Source organism: Psammomys obesus, unplaced genomic scaffold (genome assembly GCF_907164565.1).
Source record: "Psammomys obesus unplaced genomic scaffold, mPsaObe1.curated_primary_1811, whole genome shotgun sequence".
In the NCBI taxonomy this organism is placed as follows: Eukaryota; Metazoa; Chordata; class Mammalia; order Rodentia; family Muridae; genus Psammomys; species Psammomys obesus.
The window spans coordinates 8,356,311-8,381,529 of NW_026591918.1; the positions used below are offsets into that span (position 1 = coordinate 8,356,311).

The following is a 25,219-nucleotide window of genomic DNA, read 5'->3' on the forward strand; positions in this document are numbered from 1 at the left end:
TCTATCTATCTATCTATCTATCTATCTATCTATCTATCTATCTATCTCTAAGATAGGGTTCACTCTTTAGGTCTGGCTGGCCTGGGATTTGTTATGTAGAATAGCCTGGCCTCAAACTCAGAGAGATCCATCTGTCTGGTGCCTCCTGAGTGCTGGAAGTAAAGTTATGCACCACCATGCCAGGCCTAGAAAAGGTTTCATAATATGGAAAGTTGTTTGATTGGAAAGTCTACTTGTTACGGTTACCTAGACATGATACTGATTTTTAACTTGTTAGAAATGGCTGAGAGCCACTTTTAAAAACGTATTACATGGAAGTCATTCTCAAACAGGCTGTCGTATTATACCTTAATAGATATTTTGTAATTTAAAAAAAGGATGTTATAGATAAACAAGTTAGTTTTTCCACCATTATTATAAAATGCCTGATTTGAAAAAAGCTTAAATGAAGAAGGGTAGCTCACAGTTTCAGAGTTTCAGCCCATGGTAGCCTGGTTGGGCAGAATATTACAGCAGTGGTGTTGTTTAAATGATGGAAAATCCCAACCGTACTATTTTACCAATAAAGACTTAGGAGCCAGATGCTGTGGTGAAAATCTCCTAGGTCAGAAAGGCAGAGAAAATAACCAGCTAACCTTCCTTCTCAGCTCAGGTCTGGATGGAAAAAAACCAAAAGGCTCACTAGCTCAACTAACAGCCCAGGAGCAAAAGGCAAACAAAACAAAACAAAACAAACCCCCCAAAACAAAAAACCACAAAACCTCAAGACCAAAAGGTTTGCTCGTTCAAAACCCAAAAGGCCAGGGAACTCAGGAGCTGAAGCCTAAGCTAAAGCCAGAGCTTAAGCTTAAAAGCTCTTCTTTTCCATGATGTCTTATAAAAACCCCTCAACTCAAAGTTCCTCCTGCTCTTTAATCCTTGTCAGCTGATTTCTTGCTCTGCCTCCTGACCTACTGTTAACTTTATTAGATCCAGTATACAGAGAGCTCTTGGATCTAACTATTAGATCCTCTAGACAGAGAGCCCTTGGATTAAAGGTGTGTGCTAGGGCTGGGTCAACCACGCCATAATCACCTGTTTACAATAAACAGAAAGTTCTTAGATTAAATGTGTGTGTCAGGGCTCAACCAAACCAAACAATAAACAGGGTTTTACAGTTCCCAATTTTGGGGTTCACAGTGGGATCAAATATCCTGCAACACAGTGGGGCATGTGGGAGAGGTAAGGGTGAGTAGTCTTTGGCACATGTGCCCACAACCACGACAGGAAAGCATCTCCCAGAGACCTGCTTCCTGTGAACTACTTTCTTGTAGAGGCTCAAGAACTTAATAATTTCCTAAAACAGTGCCACTATTTAGGAACCCCAAGTAGCAAAGTAATCTTAAGCTAATGATATTTGAGTATGGTGATGTAGAAATAAAGCCAATTTAATTTTTTAAAATGGTAAGCAACAGCTGCTTTTCATGTGACCAAATGATGGACCCACTTAGACTGTCTTACTAGAAAGGATACATACATGTTTGTATTAAGGTTGCATCTGTGGCTTTCATTTTAAAGAGAATTCATCATTTAAAAATTATTTGTATGTACTTGCTGTGCTTATGCATGGATGTTAGCATGTGTGTGGGTGCATGTGAATGAGGAGGTTTAGGGTTGATATCAGGGGCCATCCTGGATAGTTTTCTACCACAGTTTTTGAGGCAGGGTCTCTCTGAGAACACTGATATGACTGGTCCAGTTGTTTCAGCTGTTCCCTCTCTCTGCCTTCTGAGTGCTGGACTTAGAGTTGAACACGGTGCCCTTGGTTCATACGTGGTTCTGGAAATCTGAGCTCTAGTCCTCATATGTAAATGGCAGGTGTTAACATTTTACTAAACTAAACACTATTATTTGTGTGTGTTTGTGTGTACCATGGCTTACGTGCGGAGGTCGGAAGACAAATTTGGGGGTTGGTTCTGTACACTATAGGGTCATTTTCCCTAGGGTCATTTTCCTGCATGATGGTCTGTAAACTGTATGATGAAATAAACCCTTCCCTCCCCTTATTCCTTTGATCGTATGTCTTTATTACCACAATACAAAGCAAACTAGAACATTTCTCTTTCTCCCTTTCTTCCCTTACCTCAAGACATTGTTTAGTAATGTAGTTCTTTTTAGCAATCTGAACTTAATTGATATTTTGTTGAAGATCAAGAAGAAAAGTAGTCTGTATTTTGGTGTTTGTTAGAGTCCCTTAATAATTTTTTTTTTCAAGATGATCTTTCTCTATGTACCCCTGACTGCCCTGGAAATCACTCTTTAGACCAGGCTGGCTTCAAACTCAGAGATCCTCCAACCTCTGCCTCCTGAGTGTTGGAATAAATCTTACAAAGATTATTTTGAAAAAAATTTGTAGTAAGTTCAAGATTTTTGGTGATTAGGTTTGTCATTATTAAGACCCTTCCAAGGCTGGGCAATGATGACACACACCTTTAATCTAAGTACTTGGGAGGCAGAGGTAGGCAGATCTCTGAGTTTGAGATCAGCCTGGTCTACAGAGAGAGCTCCATGACAACCAGAGCTACAAAGAGAAACACTGTCTTGAAAACAAACAAACAAACAAACAACAAAACACCCCTACCCCTGAAAACAAAACAAAACAAAACAAAAAAAAACAGGCACTTCCAAATATTGGATTTTGGTTTCCTAGGTAGGAAGTGCTGACCAAGAGTATCTTTCTGTCTTTGGATTGTCACCAGCAATCTTCAAAATAGTTGCTGTATCCTGTAAGTAGACAGCTATTCTCCTAGTTTAAGTCTTGGTTTATTCCTTGCATATGAATCAATTAGATCCTTAATTAATTAGAATAAGTTAGTTTGTTTTCTTCTCTTAGGCCTATTTAAGCTTTTACACTGAATTATTTTACGGATTTTACATGTTTTACGGTGTCTCTTTAACAACCACAGATACGTTCTTTTAAATCCTTAAAGCTGCTGAAGAGTTGTTTTCTAAACACATGCCTTTTCTAAATAACTTACACCTGTTCATTCATTATGTGTTGACATGCTTCATAGACTTTGAGCTAATGGCTCAGTGGTGTATAGTGGGTGTGTTTACCTCATATTATTCTTCGTTGGCAGCAACTTTATCCTAGGGTTGGAAGGAATGCCTTCTTGAAGGACTGGCTGCTATTTGCTCTTCCTGTAGGACACCCCTTTTAAACAAACAAACAAACAAACAAACAAACAAAAAGTCTATGATGATTCTGAAGGGGAGAAACCTTTCCAAAAGATCTCCACATTTACAGTGTACTAGTAATTTTCTTTTTGGTGTCCTTAAACTCATAAAAACATTGCACTGAGTTAATCCTATAGTACATATATCTAGTTTTAAAATCTCTAAATTTTGTGACATAAATCTCTTAAAACTTCCTGTGTGCCTGATGTAACCAAGTAAAGCAGCAACCCTACCAGATCCTTTCTGGGTAAATGATTGGATGAAAACAGCCTTACATTCCCTTCTTGATGTCTCTGGGATAAGGTAGAACTTCTCCATGCCCTTGGGGCAGAGACTTTGTGGGTTTTCTCTGCTGATTATGTAAGGTTTTTTGATGACTGTTTTTCATATTGATATCTTTTTTATTTGTTTTTTTAGAGACAGGATTTCTCTGTGTAGCCCTGGCTATCCTGGACTTGCTTTGTAGACCAGGCTGGCCTCAGATTTACAGAGATCCATCTGCCTCTGCCTCCCCAAGTGCTGGGTTTACAGGCATACGCCTCCGTACCTGGTATATTGATGCCTTTTTAGCTTGGCCATTCTCTAAATTCAGTGTTATTCCATGATAAATTTAATTAAAAAAAAAAAACTCTGTAATTGTATATATACATACCATGTAACTCTACTAGGAATGATTAGAAAGATACTTGCTGGGAACCTCAAATCTTTATGTTCTAGGAATTATCTTTGAAATAGGAAACATATGTTCTGGCAAGAGGACTTTTAAACATTATAGCTAGTATCTTTGAGGTTTTACTCTGCTGGAAAAAAATTTTAAAATTTATACTTTATGTGTCTGAATATTTTCCTGCATATATGACTGTGGGCCACATGCATATCTAGTATATATGGAAGACAGAAGAGGGTGTTGGATCCCCTGCAACTGGAGTTACATACAGTTGCCAGCCAACGTGTGTGCTGGGAATTGAACACAGGATCTCTGTAAGAGCAGAAAATGCTCTTAACTGCTGAGTCGTCATCTTTCTTGCCACTATGTTGGAAATTTCCTGTTACATAACCGTAGAGTTTAGATAAGTTGATGAGATGGATGGTGATGTTAATATCTCCATTTTACAGACAGGACACTGACCCAGGCCCCTCAGCAAGTAGGCTGAACACTTGCTGTCTAGTCTCAGAATTCCTTCCCTACTTGGACTGTCTAGTTGCTTTTGACTTGTTGTTGAACATTCATACACTTGGATTTTCTTCAGTTTTTGAGAGCTGTTAACTACTTAAAAATTAAAAAAATATTTAAATTAGACCTCCTGTCTGTTTGACAGTTATTAGACTCTTAAATATATGATCTTCAGCTATATTAGCTGTAGAGATGCAGATTCATGGGAACACAAGGCTTAAGTTACATTTCTAGGGTCAGGAAGATAGCTCAGTAAGTAAAGAGCTTTACTTAAAACCTGACAACCTGAGTTTACTTCCAGCATTCCTTCAGGAAATAGGAGGTAGAAATAGAAGCCAGATGCTTGTTGGCCAGCTATCTTGGCATATGTAGTGACAAAAAAAAAGCATCTCAAAGACAAGGTAGAAAGGCAGGACTAACTCTGGAAAACTGCCCACTTACATTGTGGCATGCGTACACACATAATACCCATACCACACTTCTACTATTTTCTAATATTTTAATAAATAAAGTTTATTAGATAACTGTCTGTATGTGCTGTATTTCATATGAATTACCATTTAGTAGTCACTAGAGCTAAAGGATGCCCTATATTTAACTGAGAAGGAAACCAAAGTCAGAAGTAATAGAAGCCAGTTAGGCTAATGATTGTTTTTATGGGTAGTCCAGTCTGTTAGTCATTGTTGCCGCTTCCTGGCAATATGTAGTCCAGGCTTACCTCAGACTCCTCAGAATATTTGCCTTAGCATATGAATTAACATCTTGTCCCAAAGAGTGGATGTGTGTATGAAGTTAAAAACCCAAGTTCTTGCAATGATTTTTCAAGCGTCATCCTCATTTTCTAGGTATTTACTCTAAGAGGCTTGGGTAGAACAAATTAAGTTATACTAATTATTAGGCTCAGTTGAAACCATATCCGTCACAAAAGAGTAATCTGCAGCTAATGGATATAATTGGGTTTTCTGCTGTTTCCTCTGTTTCTTAGCAGTTATGTACAGGCGAATTTGTAGACATAGTTTACGAGCCTGAAGCAACAAGACTTTCAAGTTTAATAGAAATATGAACTATGAGAAAGGGGGTTTGGTTCAATTTGATACTATATTGTTCACTTTGTTACTCTTTTCTTTTTTTTTTTTTTTTTTAATGAGACAGGGTCTCCCTATGTATCTCTGGCTGCCTAAGAACTCTCCATTTAAACTGTGTGGTCCAGGCTGGCTTTGAACTCATAGAGATTCACTGGCTTCTGTCTCCCAAGTGCTTGGAGTAAAGACTTAGCGAGTGGAGGTTAGAACAGCTTTCAACTGTTAGTTCTCTCCTTGTGCCCTTACCATGTAGAACCTGGGGATTGAACTCATACTTGGCTTAACATCAGGCATCTTTACCTGGGAGCCACCTCCCTAGCCCTAATTGACTAGTTTATCTTTCACTGTAGTATTCAGAGGGTTCTCAGACCCCCTCCATCCTCCATCTCTAAAGTGTGGTTTTCTTCTCTTTTTGGAGGGTGGGGCTAGGAGGCTGCCTGTGCTTCATGACTATCCAGGAATATCTATGAATATTCATAGAAGTGGAAGCAATCAGATAACTTCCTAGTACTCATTAGAACTTCTTTGTATTTTCAGTTTGAAGTCCATTTCTTGAACATCAAGAACATTTGGAGGGCTTTATTTTGGTTTTTATTGTATTCTATCTGAAACTCAGCTCTTTTAGTTAAATAACCTGAGTCAGTGCCTTAGTTTTCTAGTGCTGTGACAAAAACAAAACAAAAAAAACAAACAAAAAACCAAATAAACAAAAACATGACTAAGGGAACTTTTAAAAGAACGCATTTAATTGCTTATGACTTTAGAGGGCTGGAGTCAGCTGAGCGCTCACATCTCACAAGCAAAGGGAGAGAGAACTGGGAATGGCATGTGTCTTGAGACCTCAAAGCCCTTGCCCTGTGACACATTCCTGTTAAGGCCACACCTCCTAATACTTCCTAAACAGCTTCACAAGCTGGGGACCAAATATTCAACCATGAACCAATGGGGCCATTCTCATTCAAACCACCACATGTAATAATCTAAGGTTGGCTTCTGTGATTCACTTTTAGTATTAAATATCAAATTGCCAGTTACTTATTATAAGTTAATCACATTTCTAAGAGCTTTGGACCAGCCTACTAGATGTTAAAATTAGTTATTGTATGAAATATTCTTGATCATAATACCTGACAGTCATCTTCATGTTTTCTGAGATTCTTGGAAGTCTTGGATCCTGCAAAGATTAGTAAAACTGCAGTATCCTGCTCACCCCATCCCTATGGCCTAACAGGTTATTTAATTTCTCCAAGCCTCAGCTTTCTTACCTGTAAAGTGAAGTCAGCAGTTAAGCAGAGTAGTTACGATACTAGAATACTGTTAAACTTTAGTTGTGCACTTAAGCTTGCCATGCACCAAAGGATATTTGTTTACTATTTAACATATAAAAATAGTCAGGGACATATTAATTGGATACTTTTAAATTTATTAAAATTAATAAAATGTATTAATTAGATTAACTAAATTAAAAATGACATGCAAAATAATTAAAAATGTTTTACTGTAACATTTCACACATGCATTTCATGTACTTGGAGTTAGACTCTTTGGGAGATATACTTAGTACTGATGAAGTTGGATCATATGATAGTCCTTGTTTTTTTTTTGTTTTTTTTTTTTTTTTTTTTTATGAGCCGCCACCGTACTGATTTTCTTAGGGGCTCCACAGATTTATATTCTCACCAGCAGTGTTTTAGGGGAACCTCTGTAGTTTTTGCCAATGCTAGTTTTTATTATTTGCTTGGTAGAGCCATTCTTGGTGTGAGATGGACTCAATATAGTTTTGATTTCCATTTCCTAGGTGTGTAAAGATTGAGAATTTAAAATACATTTATTGGCCACTTGTACTACTACTTTTGAGAACTGTCCCCGTTTACTTGAGGGCACTTAAATGCTACAGCTGTCCATTTTTCTTGATAATGGTTACCAAGCAGCCCATCTGTTGAAATCCTTTTATAATAAATTGGTACATTTTGCTAATGCTTATCCTGGTGAATTAGAGTCCTCTTTATTCCATTAGAACAAGACATGCTAACGTAAAAATGTACTTATCTGTTGGATTTGGTGGTGTACATCTTTAGTCTTAACAGTTGGGAGGCAGAGGCAGAGGTAGGTGGATCTTTGTGAGTTCAAGGCCAGTCTGGTCTACATAGAGCTTTCCAGGCCAGGCCAGCCAGGGCTACACAGTGAGACTATGTCTAAAAAAAACAAAACAAACAACAACAAATGTTACTGTTATTGGCTTCTGTAAATCTTTATTTTAGAAAAAATATCATATCAACTCTACAGATTTATCATTTCTCTAGCTTACAAAATAGTAGCATAAAGAAATGATTTTAAAATGCATGTCATCTTTTGATACAGTGAAAGGAAATTTCAAAATCATAATTTAATAATCTTGATAACTGTGTAGAAGTAGGTACTAATTATTACGTGCTACGGTCATAAAGTGGTCATACTTAATAGTTGTGAACCAGGAACTTACAAATTGATCTTTCCAATATTACTATTGTGTAGTTAATATAGTATTTATGCCTGAGAGTTTTTGAATGTGTATTAAAGCTTAGAAAACATGACATTAAATGACCTTTATTAGAAAATTTACGTCAAAACTGAAGTTTAAAAAAGTTAACATAAGGATTGCAGAAATGGCTTAGCAGTTAAGAGCACAAACTTCTCCAGGACTCAGGATCAATTCCCAGCACCCCCATGGCAGCTTACAAATGTCCATAACTCCAGTTCCAGGGCCTCCAATGCTGCCTTCTGGCCTCTGCAGGTACCAGGAGCACAAGTGGTACATAGACATATATGCAAGCAAAACACGCATATACATCAAGTAAAAATAATATAGTTTAATGTTAATATAAATTGCTTATTAGCATGGGGAATATCTTCATGTCTGATTAGTATAGTACATTTAGAGAAACTGAAATGTAAGGTGGGATTGAAGCTGACAAGAAAGCTGTCTAGGTGAAAAAAACAAAAGACAAAACAACCCCTTGCTGGGTAAGGTTGCATACACCTGAAATTCCAGCACTCCCCGGGAGGCAGAGGCAGGCAGATCTCTGTGAGTTCAAGGGCAGCCTGGTCTACAAAGCAAGTCCAGGACAGCTAAGGCAACACAGAGAAACCCTGTCTCAAAAAACCAAAAACCAATCAACCAAACAAAAACAAAACAAAAGGGGGGCTTTATTTTTTATTATTTATAACAGCATATTTTAATAACATTGAATTGTGTTTTTCTATTAATAGCCCAACCTAAAGTCATGACAATTATCCCACAGAAAAAAAGATGGAACTTTTTTTTCTCTTTTCTAGTACTAGAAATTGAACCCAGGGCTTTGTACATGCGAGGCCAGCACTATTACTATCTTCCCAGCGCTTCATGTTTACATTTATTTATTTGTGTGTGGGGGAAGTACACACACGAACACTAACATACCAGCGCACGCATTTAGCTTACTGGAGTCAGTTCTTCTGCCATCTGCACTGGGTTGGGGTCAGATACAGGTCATCAGGCCCAATAGTCTTTACCCACTGGGACATCTTGCTGTCAAAAGGGGGCTTTATCATATTTAGGTGAAGCATAGCATAGGAAAATAACTTATAAACTAAAAATACTATACATATAAATAGATACGTAATTACATTTCTGTTAACTGACATTTTTCTGAAAGCAGAAAGAACAAAACTTTAGAAGGCAGACAGGCATGTTCCCCTAATTTTCTTTGGGGTTCATGGTTTTCCTTACCAAAACCACTCTTCTTTAAAAATTTCCGATCTTCCTGATAGTTCCATCCTTCCAGTAGTTTTAGGTTCAAGATGTATTCTCATCCATCTTTACTCCTCTCAGTGTTTTCACTGCTCTCAGCCTAGATACCAGTCTCTCACCAGGACTCTTCAAGGATCTTTAAGTTGATCTTTCTGTTTCTGCTTTTACTTATATAGTCTGTTTTCAACATCGCTCAACATAGCTTCAGAGTGGCTCCTTTAAAGGTTAGATTATCTTCTGCTTGTAATTCGCCAGTGTATTCCCCAAAGCCAAAATCTTCATAGCAGCTTGTAAGTTCTTTTTTTGGTGGTAGAGGTGGGGGAATTTTTTTTTTTCCTTAAAGGTATAGTTTCTCTGTGTAGTCCTAGTTGTCCTGCACTTGAGTTGTAGACCAGGCTGGCCTCGAACTCATAGTGATCCTCCAGCCTCTACCTCCCAAAATCCTGGGATTATAGGTGTGTACGGCTCTGTCAGGCTTTTTCTCACTATGTAGCTCTGGCAGTCCTTGAATTCACTATGTAGACCAGGCTGACCTTGAACTCACAGAGGTCTGCCAGCCTCTGCCTCCCAAATGCTGAGATTAAAAGCATGTGCCATTGGGGCCAGCATGCCTGTAAGTTTTTACTTGTGAATCCCTGCAACCTTCTTGAGATCATCTCCTATTCTCTCAGTGTTTATCATTCTTTTCTAACCACTGTGGCCTCTCACATCCACACATGCTCCTGATTCAGGGTCTTTGCACTTCTTTTTGTTCCTGCAAGTATGCGTTTGGTTCTTTTTTACTTCCCCTCAGTTGTTGATTTATGTCCTCCACAATAAGACCTTGATCACCCAGTTGAAAGTAGCACTTCCTGGCCCCCTGCCTCTTTTAGCTTTTCCCAGTAACATTTATTTTCATCAAATGTATCATAGGGGTTATCTACCATCTACTTACACTGCATTATAGAATAATGAGGGCAAGTTTTTTTCCCCTCTTATTTCTTTTAACCTAGAATATTTGTTTATCCAGAATATGGTATGTCAGTTAATATGCCTAAGTAAATAATTGAGTAAATGAGAAAGAATTCTGTGGCAGCTCCTAATACCACTGCTATTGGTGCATGGCGCTTTCTTTCTTTTTTCCCTCCCACACCCCATAAGACAGGGATTCTCTGTAGCTGTTTTGGAACTCACTCTGTTGACCAGGCTAGCCTCAAACTCACAGAAATCCATCTGACTGCCTCCCAAGTGCTTGGGATCAAATTTGAGCTCTCTTAAGTAACTGATGGTTCACATAATTCTAGAGAAAGGTAGTATTAATTTTAAATAGTATTTACAAATGTTGGAAGTGCACAGGAATTGAGCAGATGGTCCCGTGGGTAGCACTGTTGAGGGAGGTAGTAGTCTTTTTTGAAGAAGTATGTCTTGGGGGTGGGCTGTGAGAGTGTGTAACCCCACCTCCACTTCCAGTTTATCATTGTCCCTCTGTCTACTCTGTTGTGCCCCACCCCCATTGCTGCTTTTAGTTGAAGGGATCACATAGCTCCCTGCTCCTGCCGCCACACCTGCCTCGTGCTGCAGTGCCTCCTCATCAGGGTGAGCTCTTACCCCCAGGACCATAAGCCCAAATCAACTTTCCTTTCTATAGTCGCTTGGTCATGGTGTTTTGTCATAACAGCAGAAGTAACTAATAGAGAAGTTTTAGTCCTAATTTTCTTTCCTGTTACTGTGTAAAAACCACGACAAAAATCACATTGGGGAAAGGATTTATTTGGCTTGTACTTCCAAATCACAGTCCTTCCTTGAGGGAAGTAAGGGCAGGAATTCCAGTGGGAACCTGAAGGCGGGAGCTGAAGTAGCGACCTTGGAAGAACGCTGCTTATTAACCTTGTCCCTTGTGACGTCCTCAGCTTGTTTCTTACACAGTCAGGACTTGCACAGGGTGGTGCTGCTCACAGTAGGCCGGGCCCTCCAACATCAGCCATCAGTGAAGAAAATGCCCACTGTGTCTGCAGGCCCACCTGATGGAAACAGTTCCTCAATCAGAGCTTCTTTCTTTTGGGGGGGACTTTAGGTTGTATCAAGTTGACAAAAAAAAAAAAAAAAAATCAAACCATCATAGACTCCTTCAGTATAAATACTGTTTCTTTTCTTTTCTTTTTTTTTTTTTTTTAAAGCTTTAGAACTGTATTTTTATGTGTCCTGAAAGTCACTTATGGCTCTGACTCTCCTGGAGCACCCCACCCATGCCCCTTTCTCTCTTCTCCTACACCCTCCCCCTGTCCCTCTCTGTCTCTTTCTCTTTGCCCTCATGGCTCAATAAACTACCACACACACACACACACACAAGAAAGAAAGAAAGAAAGGATGTCACTTAAGTAAAGTTGTATAGGGGATGAGGAGATGGCTTGATCATAGAGGATTAAAAAAAAAAAGCGCAGTGCAAATCTATAGTCATGTCACTGAAGGGGAGGAAACAGGAGGATCTCTGGGGCTTTCTGGTCAAGTCAGTGTAGCTAAATCATTAAGCACCAAGTTTGGTGGGAGGGTATAACAGGGAAGGTTGGGAGGGCAGTGAGTGATAGCGTGAGACACATTACAGTGACCTCAGGCCTGCACACCTATACACACAGATACAAAGTATACAGTTATTAGAAGGCATCCAAATCCCCTGGAACTAGAGTTTACAGATAGTTGGGAACCATCATGTGGGTACTGGAACTCAAACCTGGGTCCTATAGTCAGTAGCCAGTGCTCTTAACTGTTGAGCCATGTCTTCATAGTTACTGTAGTCCTTAGAAATCAAGAATTTGACAGGTTTTTTTTTTTGTTTGTTTTTGTTTTTTTTTTTTGTACACACACATTTATATATCTGTAACTCACTAGACAAAATTCAAATTCGGAAAAGGTGTCACCCCTACCCCTGTAATCCTATTTCCTGTAAGTGATTTTCTTTTCTCTTACCCCTCAACCCAGTCAAATGCTGTCTTAGAAAAAAGTAAATACATCTGAATTTTCCCCATGTTTATAACTATTTAAAAATACTTTTTAACACTTTTGTTTAGACTGTTGGATGCCCACTGGACAGAAACTTGAAACTTCAGATCATCTTCATATCAAAGCAGAGCCCTCAGACCACTCGTTACTTGGGAAGAGATAGCCCATGTGCTGTGGAGATGAGCGGGGAGCAGCAGCTTGATGCAGGTATTGGTTCTGCTAAATCTATTCTCCAGATGCAGATGTAGCTTATTTTTGCCAGGATTTCTCTGACTTGTCTTTTCTATCACTATACTGGAAGTCCCTTGAAGTATTACATTTTTCATTGCTATCTCTTGGGTTTGATAATGTGGCACTAGGGACTACAACTACTGTTTGCTGAAAATAAGTTTTTAGGAACAGCCCTTGTTTTCTAAATAGCTGGATTTTTAAGATTACATTATAATTGTTATAAAGTATTTTACAAATTCATAGGAAGTTGCAAAGAAAGTATCACAGCTTCCATATTCCCTATCACTCATTTTCTCTTATCTCATGTAACTATAACATACAATACAAATATTAAATAAAAATTGTATAAACAACATACAAAAATCAGCGTAAAGTGCTTAGTTCTGTGTTATTTTTGTCGTATGTGTAGGTTGCGTATAAGTATCACCGTAGTCAAGATACATACTCTTCTGTTACCATGAAGAGCGTCCTATTTCTCTTTCTTACAATAGTTTTTAATTGGAGGCAATTATTCATGTGCTATTTCCATAATTTTGTCATTTAAAGAATGTCTCATGAATAAAATTAATATGTGGACCATTTGAGTTTTTCCCTAAAATAATAATCTTGAGATGAGTTGACAGTCTTGTATGTAAAAATTTGTTACTTTTTAAAAAAGTGATTAATTTGTATATGTATGCAGTCAAACAATAAGCTGAGCTGGGGGAGTTTTGTGGAAAAGTGGGAGGAAGGAGTGAGGGAGCTGGAGGGGTCAAGGACACCACAAGAAGACCTACAGAGTCAACCAACCTAGACCCATGGGCCTCACAGAGACTGAACCACCAACCAAAGAGCATGTGTGGGCTGGACCTACACATATGTAGAAGTGGAGCTTGGTCATCTTGTGGGTCCCCTAACAACGGGAGTAGGGGCTGTCTCTGACTGTGTTGCCTGCCTTTGGATCCCTTTCCCCCTGGGTTGCCTTGTCTGGCCTCAGTGGGAGTAGATGCACTTAGTCCTGCTGTGACTTGAGGGGCCAGGGTGGGTTGGTGCCCTGAGAGCCCTCCCCTTCTTTTAGAAGAAAGAGAGGGAGGTGTGAGGGCGGGACTGGGAGGGAACTAGGATCAGGCTATAAAGTGATTAAATAAAAGGAAAAAAATTGTATGTGTGTGTATTTGTGTAGAGATGAAAGGACAGCTTGGGAGAATTGTTTCTTTTCTTTTCCCGTGTGAGCCCTAACAATTGAATTTAGGTTATCAGACTTGACAGCAAGTGCCTTTACTTGCTGAGCCATCTTGCCAGCCACAGTTTGTTACCTTGTATTGTGAGTCACATTTCAGAATGTATTGCACTTGTATCAACTACTCATCTTTTCATACATTTCGATTTTTCTAATTTTTAGCTGTTGCAAATAAGTTGCTGTCAATAGTTTTGGCTACAGTAATCTATTTTTGGGAGGAAAAATGCCAATGAGTTCATTTTTAAATTTGTTTTAATTTACATTTGAGAATTTTATATAGTGTTTCGGTCAAATCCATTCTCTCCTCTCCTCCAACCCTTCCAAAGACCGTAACCACTGTTCCCAATTAACTTCGTGTACTATTAAAAAATCCAGTGGGTCCACTTAGTGCTGCCTGTATGTGCATGGGAACAGGGCCATCTGTTAGAACATGGGCAACCTATCAAGGGCTACATCCAAAGAGAACTGACTTTCCTTTTCCAGCAGCCATTCATTTCCAGTAGCTCTTTAGCTGATGATGGTATTTGTGAGCCCTTCCTGCACCTGTGTTGGGATTTTGGCCAGCTTGGTTTTGTACAGGTTTTACCCTTGTTGCAATCACAATTTCATGGTCTCTGAGCCTTGGGGAGGAGGTTGTGTGATATAGATGTTTCATTTGGGGTTGGGCATTCTGCAGTCAGGAGTGCACTTTAAAAGTGGTAAGCATACTGATAAAACCCGTACTGTTATCCAGAGTGGCCATACCATTTTATATTTTTTCTTAATTCATGTCTATTAATTATACATAGCAGTAGGTCTTATTTCAATAAGATGATTCTCATACAGCTGTGTACTATATTTTGGTTATATTCCTCCCCTATTAACACTCTACTATGTCCTTTCTCTTCTCAACTGCCTTGTTTACTTTTCATGCCTTTTTCTTTTTGGTGATCCAGTGAGTCTAATTAGCTTATAAGAGCAGTGGTGAAAAATTATTTACAGTATCTTGGGCATTTGCCATTGGTTACACCACTGAAAAAAATGTCTCTTCCTCCCCTGGCAACCACTATCTTTATAGATCCTCAGAGAAAAGTACAGGCTACTGGTTTCCTCTCTCCTCTGTTATGGAATGTTGATAGGCCCAGGCTTGTGTAGTTCTTACATGTGTACTCACAGCCACTGTGAATTCATGAATGCAATGACTATGTCACTTTCCACAGCATTCCATCTGTTCTTCTGGCTCTTGTATTCCCTCTTTTTTACCATGTTCTCTGACCCTCACAGAGTGAGTAATACTGTGCCTCATTTATGCTTGAGCATTTATTTATTTATTCTCAGCACTTGGACCACTTATGAATCTCAGATGGCAAAAATAGGCTTTTGACCAAAGCTGATAGTTTGTGCACAAAGAAATATGTTTATAAGGTGATTTAATGGACATAGTATATTCATTTAGCAAAACAACTGGGAGATTTTCTCACTAGGGCCTCTGACCTCTCCAGGCATGGGCTTTTGATCAGATTTACCAGTTATAAATTTTCTTCATGTGAAACAGGTTTCATATTCAAGCAGAAAGTAATCTATTTCCCCACAATATTCATGCCACTAGTGCACCAGTGAGCACATCTTATACAATAGTTGGTATTGAAACCTGTTGGATCCATGGCTGAGTAAAAGTGTTGATAACTTCAACATCCTACATTGCACCTCCTAGTTACGCAAAACTAGTCAGCAAGGAGGAAGCTTCCAGCTCCACTTTTTAAAAGAGGTTTAAATTATGTATATGAATTTGTCTATGTGAATGCAATGCCCACAGAGGCCAGAGGGCATCAGGTTTCCTAGAGCTGAATTTACAGGGAGTTGTGACCTGGTTCATAAAAAGTGGAAGGGTAGGTCAGATCCTGTAGAGCCTTTGCAGCTTTATATGAGTGAGAGGTAAAAGATATATGAATAGGCTTTGCTCTAGAGACAGTAGTGGATATCATGAGAAATATATTTAGGATATGCTTCATTGAGTTGTATATAAGGCTGAATAAAAAGGGAAGGGCATCAAAAATTAAGTTCACACTTTTTGGATTGAGTGAAAATATTGGATAGAACTACCTTCTTTCCTTCCTTCCTTCCTTCCTTTCTTCCTTCCTTCCCTCCCTCCCTCCCTCCCTCTCTCCTTCCCTCCCTCCCTCCTTCCCTCCCTCCTTCCTTCCTTCTTCCTTTTTCATTCATTCTTTGTTTTTGAATGCCTCACCAATTTGTGTGTCATCCTTTGCAGAGGCCATGCTAATCTTCTCTTTATCAGTCCAATTTAGTGCATGGGCTGCTGAAGTAAGCATGGCTAGTAATATTTTTACTCAGTTGCAGAATACTCAGAATCAAAATCGCAGTATAAATTTGAGATGTCTATTAAGAATCCTACATGTTGGTGTTAGATACTGTTGACCTTCCTGCTCGGATAGGAGGGTGTCCTGGGACTTGGAAGCCCAGGAACCACACAGCTCTGATGGCACACGGTATTCCAATGAAGGGTATCCTGAGACACAGGCACACAGGAACCGCAGAGCTCTGAAGTATTCCAGTGCAAGGGCATCCTGAGACCCTGGAGCCCAGGAATCACATGAGGTGGCTGGGGAATATCCCTGGGTGAGCCGAGGACCTCAGGAGCCTCAGCCCTGCTCTACTTTGTTTCTTCCCTTCTTCTCATTATAGTTTAGCTTCTTCCAATGAGTCACACCAGACAGCAAATCTCATAAAAGAGATTTATTGGGAGGGTCCAGGATGTAGGGGACAAATCCAGGGTTGGCTGCCCCTGCTCCATGGAGAGGATGGCAGAGAACTGAACAGATGCAGCCTTTATATAGGCTTTCTTAGGGTGTAGAGTTTTCTAGGGCAGAGATTTCCAGGGTGAGAATTGGTGGGATTTCAAGTTTGAGCCTGGGGAAGCCTGGGTTTTTCTTTCTTTCTTTTTAATTAATTTTTAATTTTTTTATATTAGTCACAGTTAATTCATTTTGTATCCCAGCTGTAGCCCCCTCCCTCATTCCCTCCCTATCCCACCCTCCCTTCCTCATTTCTTCCCAATCCCACCCTCTCTCCCTCATCTCCTTCCTGCCCCTCTCTGAGTCTACTGATGGGGTTGTTCCTTCCTCCTTCCCTTCCATCTAGGTTGTTTCCAGGTTCTGGCTATTATGAATAAAGCTGCTACGAACATGGTTGAGCAAATGTCCTTGCTGTACACTTGAGCATATTTTAGACATATGCCTAGGAGTGGTATAGCTGGATCTTGGGGAAGCACCATACCTAATTATCTAAGAAAGCTCCAGATGATTTCCATAGTGGTTGTACAGGTTTACATTCCCACCAGCAACGGAGAAGGGTTCCCCTTTCTCCACAACCTCTCCATTTTGTGTTGTCACTTGAGTTTTTGATCTTAGCCATTCTGATGGCTGTAAGGTCAAATCTCAGGGTCGTTTTGATTTGTAATGTCCCTCAACGGAGGAATGGATACAGAAATTGTACTTTTACACAATGGGTTTTCCTTCTCAGGGGTTGGTGGCTTGTTTTTTAGACTTTTCACCTAAAATTAGCATAACCTGGGGGGGGGGTGTCCTATTGAGGGGCTGGAATGTTGCTGCAGTTACTAAAGTCAGAGAGGTCTGGGGGTGGGGCCTGGCTGCTAGAGCTCCTCAGCCTGGGATCTGGCTGCTTTCCTGCCTGAGGATTTACAAAGTTTACAAAGGGAGTCCAGGGCAAGGAAATCTGTCCCCGCTGCCTGAGTCAGGGAGAATAGACAACAGGTACTATATATTTGAGTTCAAAGTACTACGAATAGCTTCATAGTCTCACTGGTTTTACATGATCCATTGTGTAAACTTTAGATTTAGTCCTCCCTGTCCCCAGTGTCAGTGTTCTATTGCTGTGAAGAGATAACCATGACCACAACAGCTCTTCTAAAGAAAAACAGTGAAACTGGACTGGCATACACTTAGAGAGGTTTAGTCCATTATCCTCCTAGTGGCAAACAAGGTGGGGAGCAGGCGGACATGGGACTGGAGAGGGAGCTGAGAGTTCTATATCTGGATGGGCAGGTCTCCCAGATGTCTGACTTTATTAAGTCTGGTTTGTGTTTTTGAAACCTAGAAGCTCATCCCTGGTGACACGCTTTCTCCAAGAAGGCCAGACTTATTCCAACCTCCTAATCACTATCAAATAGTGCCATGCTCTAACGACCAAACATCCAAATATATGAGCCTATGGGGTCTATTCTTATTCAAACCACCACATCCAGCAACAGAGACTGTTTCAAATGACTGTTATGTTGAATTGAACTGACTTAGGGAACCTGCCATTAAACAAAAATTGCTTAATTTTTTTTGTGTATAAAATCAATTTGTTTTACAGGAAGTTTGTTTATATGCCTTTGAGTTTACTTGGAGATGCTACTTTGTTGCCCTGTTTTCTTTTTCAGATCTTGGGTCTGGTGTGGAAGAAGTAGAGTTCAGCTGGGAAGACTATTTGGAAGAGACAGGGTCCACCACTGTTCCCTATGCATCATTTAGACATGTGAGCAATAACCCTTGACTTTTCTTTCCTCCTTTTTCTTTTTTCCTCTTGAGACAGGGTCTCACTGTGTAACCCTGGCTGTCTTGGAACTTGCTCCATGTTTAGAGAGATTACCTGCTTTCTCTAGTGCTGGGAATAAAGATGTGTGCCACCATGTCTGGCTTACCCCTTTTCTTTTAATCTTTGTATTTTGCCTTAGAATTTTTTTCTACTGCTGTGACAAAGCACCATGACCAAATCAGTTTACAGAAGAAATAATTTGTTGGGGACTTACTGTTTGAGAGGTCAGTGGTTGGCGACATGCAAGCAGGTTGCAAACTCACATGTTGGGAGGATAACCACAAGGCAGAGAGAGAGCTAACCGCAATGCTGTGGGTTCTTGAAACCTCAGAGCCCACCCACGTGACACACCTTCTCCAGCAAGGTCACACGTCCTCATCTTTTGCAAACCAACTGGTGTCTAAGCATTCAAGTATGAGCCTTTGGGGGCCATTCTCATTCAAATCACCATATTCCCCGCTCTGACCCCCATAGGCCAATAGCCATACCATAATGCAAAATGCATTTAGCCCAACTTCAGAAGTCCTCATAGTCTTTGGTATCAAGACTGTTTAAAAGTTCAAAGTCTCTTCTGAGACTCAAGGAAATCTCTTCATTGTAAATTAATAAAAATCAAAAAGCAAATGTCATACTTCTAATGTATACTGACAAGGAATATATATTACCATTCCAAAAAAGAGGAAAGGGGGCATAAGTGAGGAAATACAAGGCTAAGCAAGTCCAAAACCTAGCAGGACAAATTCTAGATCCTATAGTTCTATGTCTGATGTTAAAGAGCCTAGATAGCCTTTGTCCTTCTAGCTTTGCTGACTTTAACACTCCTCTCTTGGGCTGGTATTTCTGTTCGCAGCTCTCTTTGGCAGATAGTCCATGGTTCTGGCATCTCCAACATCTTGGGGTCTTCAACACAGGCTTCACTTTCACAGCTTGATGGTACTGCTCTCTCTGGGCCTGCCATAACCTGGCCTTAGTGGCTTTCCTTAACCTTTGGGGGATGGTGTTTACATGACCCCTTTTCTCCTTTATTCTTGATTCTAAAACCAGAACTATGTGGCAGATCCTTCCAAGTTCTACTGCTACTTGGAATGGAACCTGACCTCCTGGTCCCTTCCTTCAATTACATTTGTATAAACTTTGATTTGCAGTTGATTTTTAGGCCAGTGGTTCTCAAATCTTCCTAACTGGGGATGGGAAGAATGGGATGTGGAGAAAGGAAGATTGAGTAGAATTTTTGTTTGCTTTTTGTTTTTCAAGATAGAGTGGTTTCTCTGTGTAATTTCCCTGGCTGTACTTTGTACTAACCAGGTTGGCCTCAAACTCCTGCCTCTGCCTCCCAAGTGCTAGGTATAACGGCGTGTGCTACCCCACCTGGCATGGGAAGGATTATTTTTAAATTTAGGGCTGATTAGGGAAATGGTAATCTGTGGTTCTCTATTCAGATTCTTTTATTTTTCACAAGATTTTGTTGGCACTGAAAATGAGGACTGAGACTGCCTACTAGCTGTAATTAAAGACCCCAGCCCTCCAGCTAAGGTGCTTGTCTGCCTGAGCTGAGTGTTCTCAAAGGGCAACCAAGGTGGCCACATGGGAGATGAAGACTCCTTGGAAGGAAGGCTCTTACTGTTTTACCGCAGAGTAGACAGAGGCAGACCAGTCAGTATCAGCGGTACTAATTCTTAAAACAGTACAGTCTTGCTCCAGTGATATGGTTATAGTGTCATTTTGTCAGGCAGAGCCCTGGCTGAAGCAGTGCAGGGAGCTAAGGGAGCATTCTGGGATAGGAAGGGGTGGTGCTGTGCTCGTAGGGTAGAAGCGCTGCTTCCTTACTGTTTGAACTTTAAACTCTGAAATTTTTTTCTGGCAAGATTAAGTCATGGGCAGCACAAATTTAATTGAGTCTGTTTAAGTGTTGAATGATTTCCAAAGCCCTGGTCTCAGGAAATTATCTGCATATTGGGATACTAGTTCCCTTGAAAATCTAAAACAGAATTTTCAGAAGTAACTGATGGTCAACATGCTCTGTCTTAAATCATGAGATCCATGAGTTCTTGGTATTGTTTAGACCTGTCCTAGAGTGTAAGGTCGTCTTGGGCATGAGATAGATTTCTGAGAAAAAACTTTTAAATGTTAATTTCACTCTATATTGTCAAGTTTTTATTTTAAGAAAACTATGTATTTATTTAAAAAGAAAGAACATGAGACTTTGCTTTTGGCTCATTTAAGGACTTCACTCTCATTTTCCAGTGATTTTGACTACATTTCCATTTGTTCTTTTAACTTTTATTACATCTTTACTTAATCTGTGTGAGTATAAATATGTGTTGGTGTGCCACAGTGCATGTCTGGAGGTTGGAAAGCAACTTGCAGGAGTTCTCCCAAGGGTTGAACTCAAGACACTCAAGGCTGGGAGCAGGTACTTTATCTCTCCTCATCCCCTTTATTTACTTTATCTGTCACATCCAGAGTCTCCTCTTGTCATCATTCTTCTTTCATGAACTTGACTCTTGAAGGATGTATATTACCTATCACTTATTTTGTGCAGGATTTCTCAATTCGGGACCCCCAACCCCAATTAAGTAAATGCAGATATGGCAAGCATGCCAAAGAAAATAAAGTTCTTTTTTTTTTTTTTTTTTGGTATGGTGTCGACAAGCGCATATAATTCCATTATTGATGATACAGGAGTTATATTAACTTTGATCAGTTTAAAGTGCTGTCTGTCAGTTTTCTTCATTGCAGTGTTACTGTTTTGCCTTTGGCAGTTGATAAAATCCTATAGAGCGATCCTTTGAGATTATGCAAATATGTTTTCTATCTAAGTAGTTTTAGTATCTGACAATAATTCTTGCTTGCCATGCTTATTAATATGATGCTTGTCTAATGACAATTGTGTTCATTTCTCTTGTTTTTTTTTTTTTTTTTTTTTTTTTTTGTGGTAAGGTTTCAATGTAGTCCAGGCAGGCTTAGAGCTCATCATGGTCCTGCCTCAGTGTCTTGAGTTCTGGGCCTACTTGGAAATCACCTGCTCATATTTTTCCATCATTTTTTTTTCTGCATTTATCTTTTGGTTTGCCACTGTCACCATAGAAGAGCCTTTTGTTTCCTTTTGACATGTGTTCATTTTTTTTTTAAATATTTCTGTTTATTATCACAAGATATTTCAGGATCCTATCTTATTTTTATTTTTTCAGAATTGTAACCATTAGTTTCTCCATGATTGCCTGTTCTTGTTTATTGGAATATGTTATGTAAAAATGAAGATTTGGACAGTGATAAGTTTACTTCTATATCTGTGGTCCTCTGAGTTCAGAGTTAATAAATATACCTATATCCATGTCTATACTGCTTTCTTACCAATACTGTATTTTTATTTAGATACTCCTGTTTCCACTTCAGAATGACAAGGTTCACTTTAATCTCTCCTCCCTCTTTTATTCGTAGCTTCTTCCACAGAGGCTGTTATTATCCATAGTGTGTTCATATACTTAATTTAATGTACTTTTGAATTGCTAATCTATATCTTTGTCACCATGTAACTTTTCCTCTACGTTGGAGCACTTTATTAGAGTAGCTGACAGAAGCATAGACTGTGACACTGGAAGTGTAGCACATACTATTCATAACACTACTGATTTATTACCTCTATGGCTTTTGTCATTTCCCTATTATGGCTTCCTAAATTGTTGTTGTTGAATGGTATAGATGTCACTTGAAGCCATGTTGAAAGTTATGAAAATGTGAATGTTTAGTAATGTATATGCTTTCTAGAAGACACTATGATCATAATAGACTATGTTGTTAAAAATACCAAGTTTCATTACTGTCATGTGGGACAAAGGCCTGTAGCTACTTCTATTTTTTTTTTTTTTCGTAGACCACTTCAATGAGTTACAATTTAGTGCTTCAGAAATGTTAGGTCTTTAAAAAGAATTTGGGGCGGAGAAACACTCATGTAATATGTTTATCTGTTGCCTAATAACATTTCTGTCTTTAGGTGGACATACGCTTGCAAAATGGATTTGCTCCTGGGATGAAGCTAGAGGTAGCTGTGAAAATAGACCCTGAAACTTACTGGGTTGCCACCGTCATCACTGCCTGTGAGCAGCTGCTCCTGCTCCGTTACGAAGGCTATGGGGAAGACCGGAAAGCAGACTTCTGGTGTGATATCAGGAAAACTGGCCTCTATCCCATTGGGTGGTGTCGGCAGAATAAGAAGACCCTTGAAGCTCCAGAAGGTAGTGAAATACTTCTTTTCAAGGTGTGCTAGAAGATTGCTGTAAGAAAATTTAGATTGGTCATGATCTTAAGTTTTTCAGTCTACTCTCACATAGATTTATGAAGCTTTTTATGCTAACATTTTGAATGAAAAGTTTCGTAGGGAGTAATGCATATTTCCTTGTTTTTAAAATGAAATCATATTATCCATGATTTATCTTGTTTTACTGTGTGTGTTAAGTGTGAGTGCATATGTGTGTACTAGAAGGGGGTCTCAGATCTCCTGTCTATAACTGAAATTATAGACAGTTTTGAGAGCTGCCATGAAAATGCTGTGAATCAAACTCTGTGTTTAACTGCTGAGCCATTTCTCCAGCCTCTTCCCCCTATTAAAAACTTCTTTATTTTGAGACAGGATATGGCTGAGTTGACCAAGCTATGCTTTCATTACTGTCTAGCCGAGGCTGGCTTTCAACCTGCTATCCTCTTGCTTCTCCTTCCTAAAGTAGCTGGGCTTATAGACATGTTCTGTCAGACCCAGTACTCTGCTGGTTTTTGTTTGGTCATGCCTTTCATAGCTCCTTATTAGTCTTCGTCTCTGATTTGGTGAGGGGTTGTGCCAAGAGGCCCAGTCTTGGGTCCTCAGAGGCCAGCTCTTCCAGAAAGCAGGACCTTGTTCTATTATAATCAGAGAAGGCCAGAAGAGGGTGTTGGTTCCTCTGGGACTGGAGTTAGAGCTGGTTGTGAGCTGCTGTGTGGGTGCTGGAAATTGAATCTGGATTCTCAGGAAGAACAGTCAGTGCTCTTAACTGCTAAGCAATCTCTCCAGCCTCTTATTTTAGTTATTATTTATTTTTTGAGACATTGTCTGTCATAGCTCTAGTTGGCCTTTAATTTGCTGTATAGCCATGAGTGACCTTGAACTTCTTCTTTTCTTTAATTCAGCATAATTCATTTATTCTTTATTTATAAGTATTTTTTATTCATTTTACATCCTTGTTGAAGCCCCATCCCTCCTCTCCCTCCAGTCTACTCTCTCTCCCTAATCCCTCCCTTTTCCCTTTCCCCAAAAGGGGAGCTTCCTTTCCCATTCTCTCCAACTCATCATCAAGTTGCATCAGGACTGAGTGTGCCCTCTTCCCCTATGACCTGGCAAGGCAATCACGCCAGGGGAAAATGATCAAAAGGCTGTCAACTGAGTCTGTAGAGGACTCGCATGAGGCCTAAGCTGCTCATGCACTACGTCTTTGTAAGGGGCCTAGGTCCAGTTCATGCATAGTCCTTGGTTGATGCTTCAGTCTCAGCAACCCCCCCTGGGTCATGGTTAGTTGGCTGTGTTGGTCTTAATGGAGTTCCTGTCACCTCCAGGTCCTTTTCTCTTTCCTTTCACTTTTCCACAAGACTCCCTATGAATTGCCCAAAGTTTGGCTGTGAACCTTGACATCTGTTTTGCCTCATTGCTGGGTAGCACCTCTCAGAGGACAACTCTGTTGGGCTCCTGTCTGCTAGTGTAGCAGAGTATCATTCATAGTGCCAGGGGTTGGCACTCTCGGATAGGGTAGGTCTTTGGTTGGACCAGTCCTTGCTTGGGCATTCCCTCAGTCTCTGCTCTGTCTGCTCTGTCTTTATCCCTGCACATCTTGTAGGTGCAGACCAAAAGATGAGTAACATAAATGAGCCAAGGGAGGATGCGTAAATCTCACTTGGAAGGGGATATGGCCTAGACAGAGGTAGTGGTTGAAGAGAGGGAACAGGTAGGAAGGGATCACAGAGAGTTAAGAGAGTAGAGATCAGAGACCTGGGGAGAGTGAGGGCAAGAGGACAGAAGGCCTGTAGAGTAAAGAGAAACTGAAGGTGGCCTTATTTCTGTGAAAAGCTGGAGACCTAAGTCAGGGTAGGCTCCTGGGAGGATATGAGGGGTACTCAAGCAAGATTCCTAATAGCAGAGGCCATAGAAACTGAAGAAGACACAGATGGTAGCTCAAAACTACAATACCCAGGAATCTGGTGCTCTCTTCTAATGTCTGTGGACACCAGGAATGCATGTGGTACACAAACATATACATAGATAAAAGCATCCAGTATTTAAAGTAAGTAAATGTAAAAAATTTTACTTAAATTAAAAAAAAAATGTAAAAGGAAAAGATAAAGGTAGAGAAAGGAAGAGGGATTGTGGATTCAAGAAACCTTAGGACTTTTTATAACTTTTTATTTTAATTTAGTTTCAGATTTACATGAAATTTATAAGAATTGTATAAAAATACTCTGATGACTGATATTTTACCAGTTGTTGATGTTTTACCACATTTGTTTCATCCTTTCTCCCTATCCCCATAGTCTTCTTTTAAAGAACTGTTTGAGAATTAGTTTTAGTCATGTTGCGCTTTTTACTCATAGAAACTGTAATGTATTTCTAAAAATACATTCATGAGCAGAACAGTAAAATACCAAAGTCAGAAAAGTCAGTCTGGTAAAGTGCTATTATTTAATCTTCAGATTTTTTTTTACTTTGACTAATCATGCTAACATTTTTAGAAAAAAGAGAAAGCTCTGAGCTGCATGTTGCTTTCTCTTGCCATGTCCAAGCCAGGCCGTGGTGGTTCACGCTTTTTATCCCAACACTCAGAAGGCAGAGGCAGGTAGATCTCTTTGAGTTTGAGGCCAGCCTGGTCTACATAGCGAGTTCCAGGACAGCCAAGGTAACACAGAAAAACCCTGTCTCTAAAAAAGAAAAAAAAAAA

General features: G+C 39.8%; 1 protein-coding gene and 1 non-coding gene across 4 annotated transcripts in view; one reads left to right on the forward strand and one right to left on the reverse strand.

The window, feature by feature from the left end:
* Sfmbt1 (Scm like with four mbt domains 1) overlaps positions 1-25,219 on the forward strand; it is a 105,684-nt gene that overhangs the window by 44,524 nt on the left and 35,941 nt on the right. For all 3 annotated transcript variants that reach the window (XM_055612344.1, XM_055612343.1, XM_055612346.1), the window contains exons 3-5: positions 12,286-12,424; positions 18,109-18,203; positions 22,258-22,498. In XM_055612344.1, the coding sequence (XP_055468319.1) occupies positions 12,397-12,424; positions 18,109-18,203; positions 22,258-22,498 (364 nt within the window). In that variant the 5' untranslated portion in view covers positions 12,286-12,396. The remainder of the gene's footprint in view (positions 1-12,285; positions 12,425-18,108; positions 18,204-22,257; positions 22,499-25,219) is intronic.
* LOC129680735 (U6 spliceosomal RNA) lies at positions 15,872-15,974 on the reverse strand. The gene has a single exon (XR_008720735.1). It is a non-coding gene; the product is annotated as a U6 spliceosomal RNA (small nuclear RNA).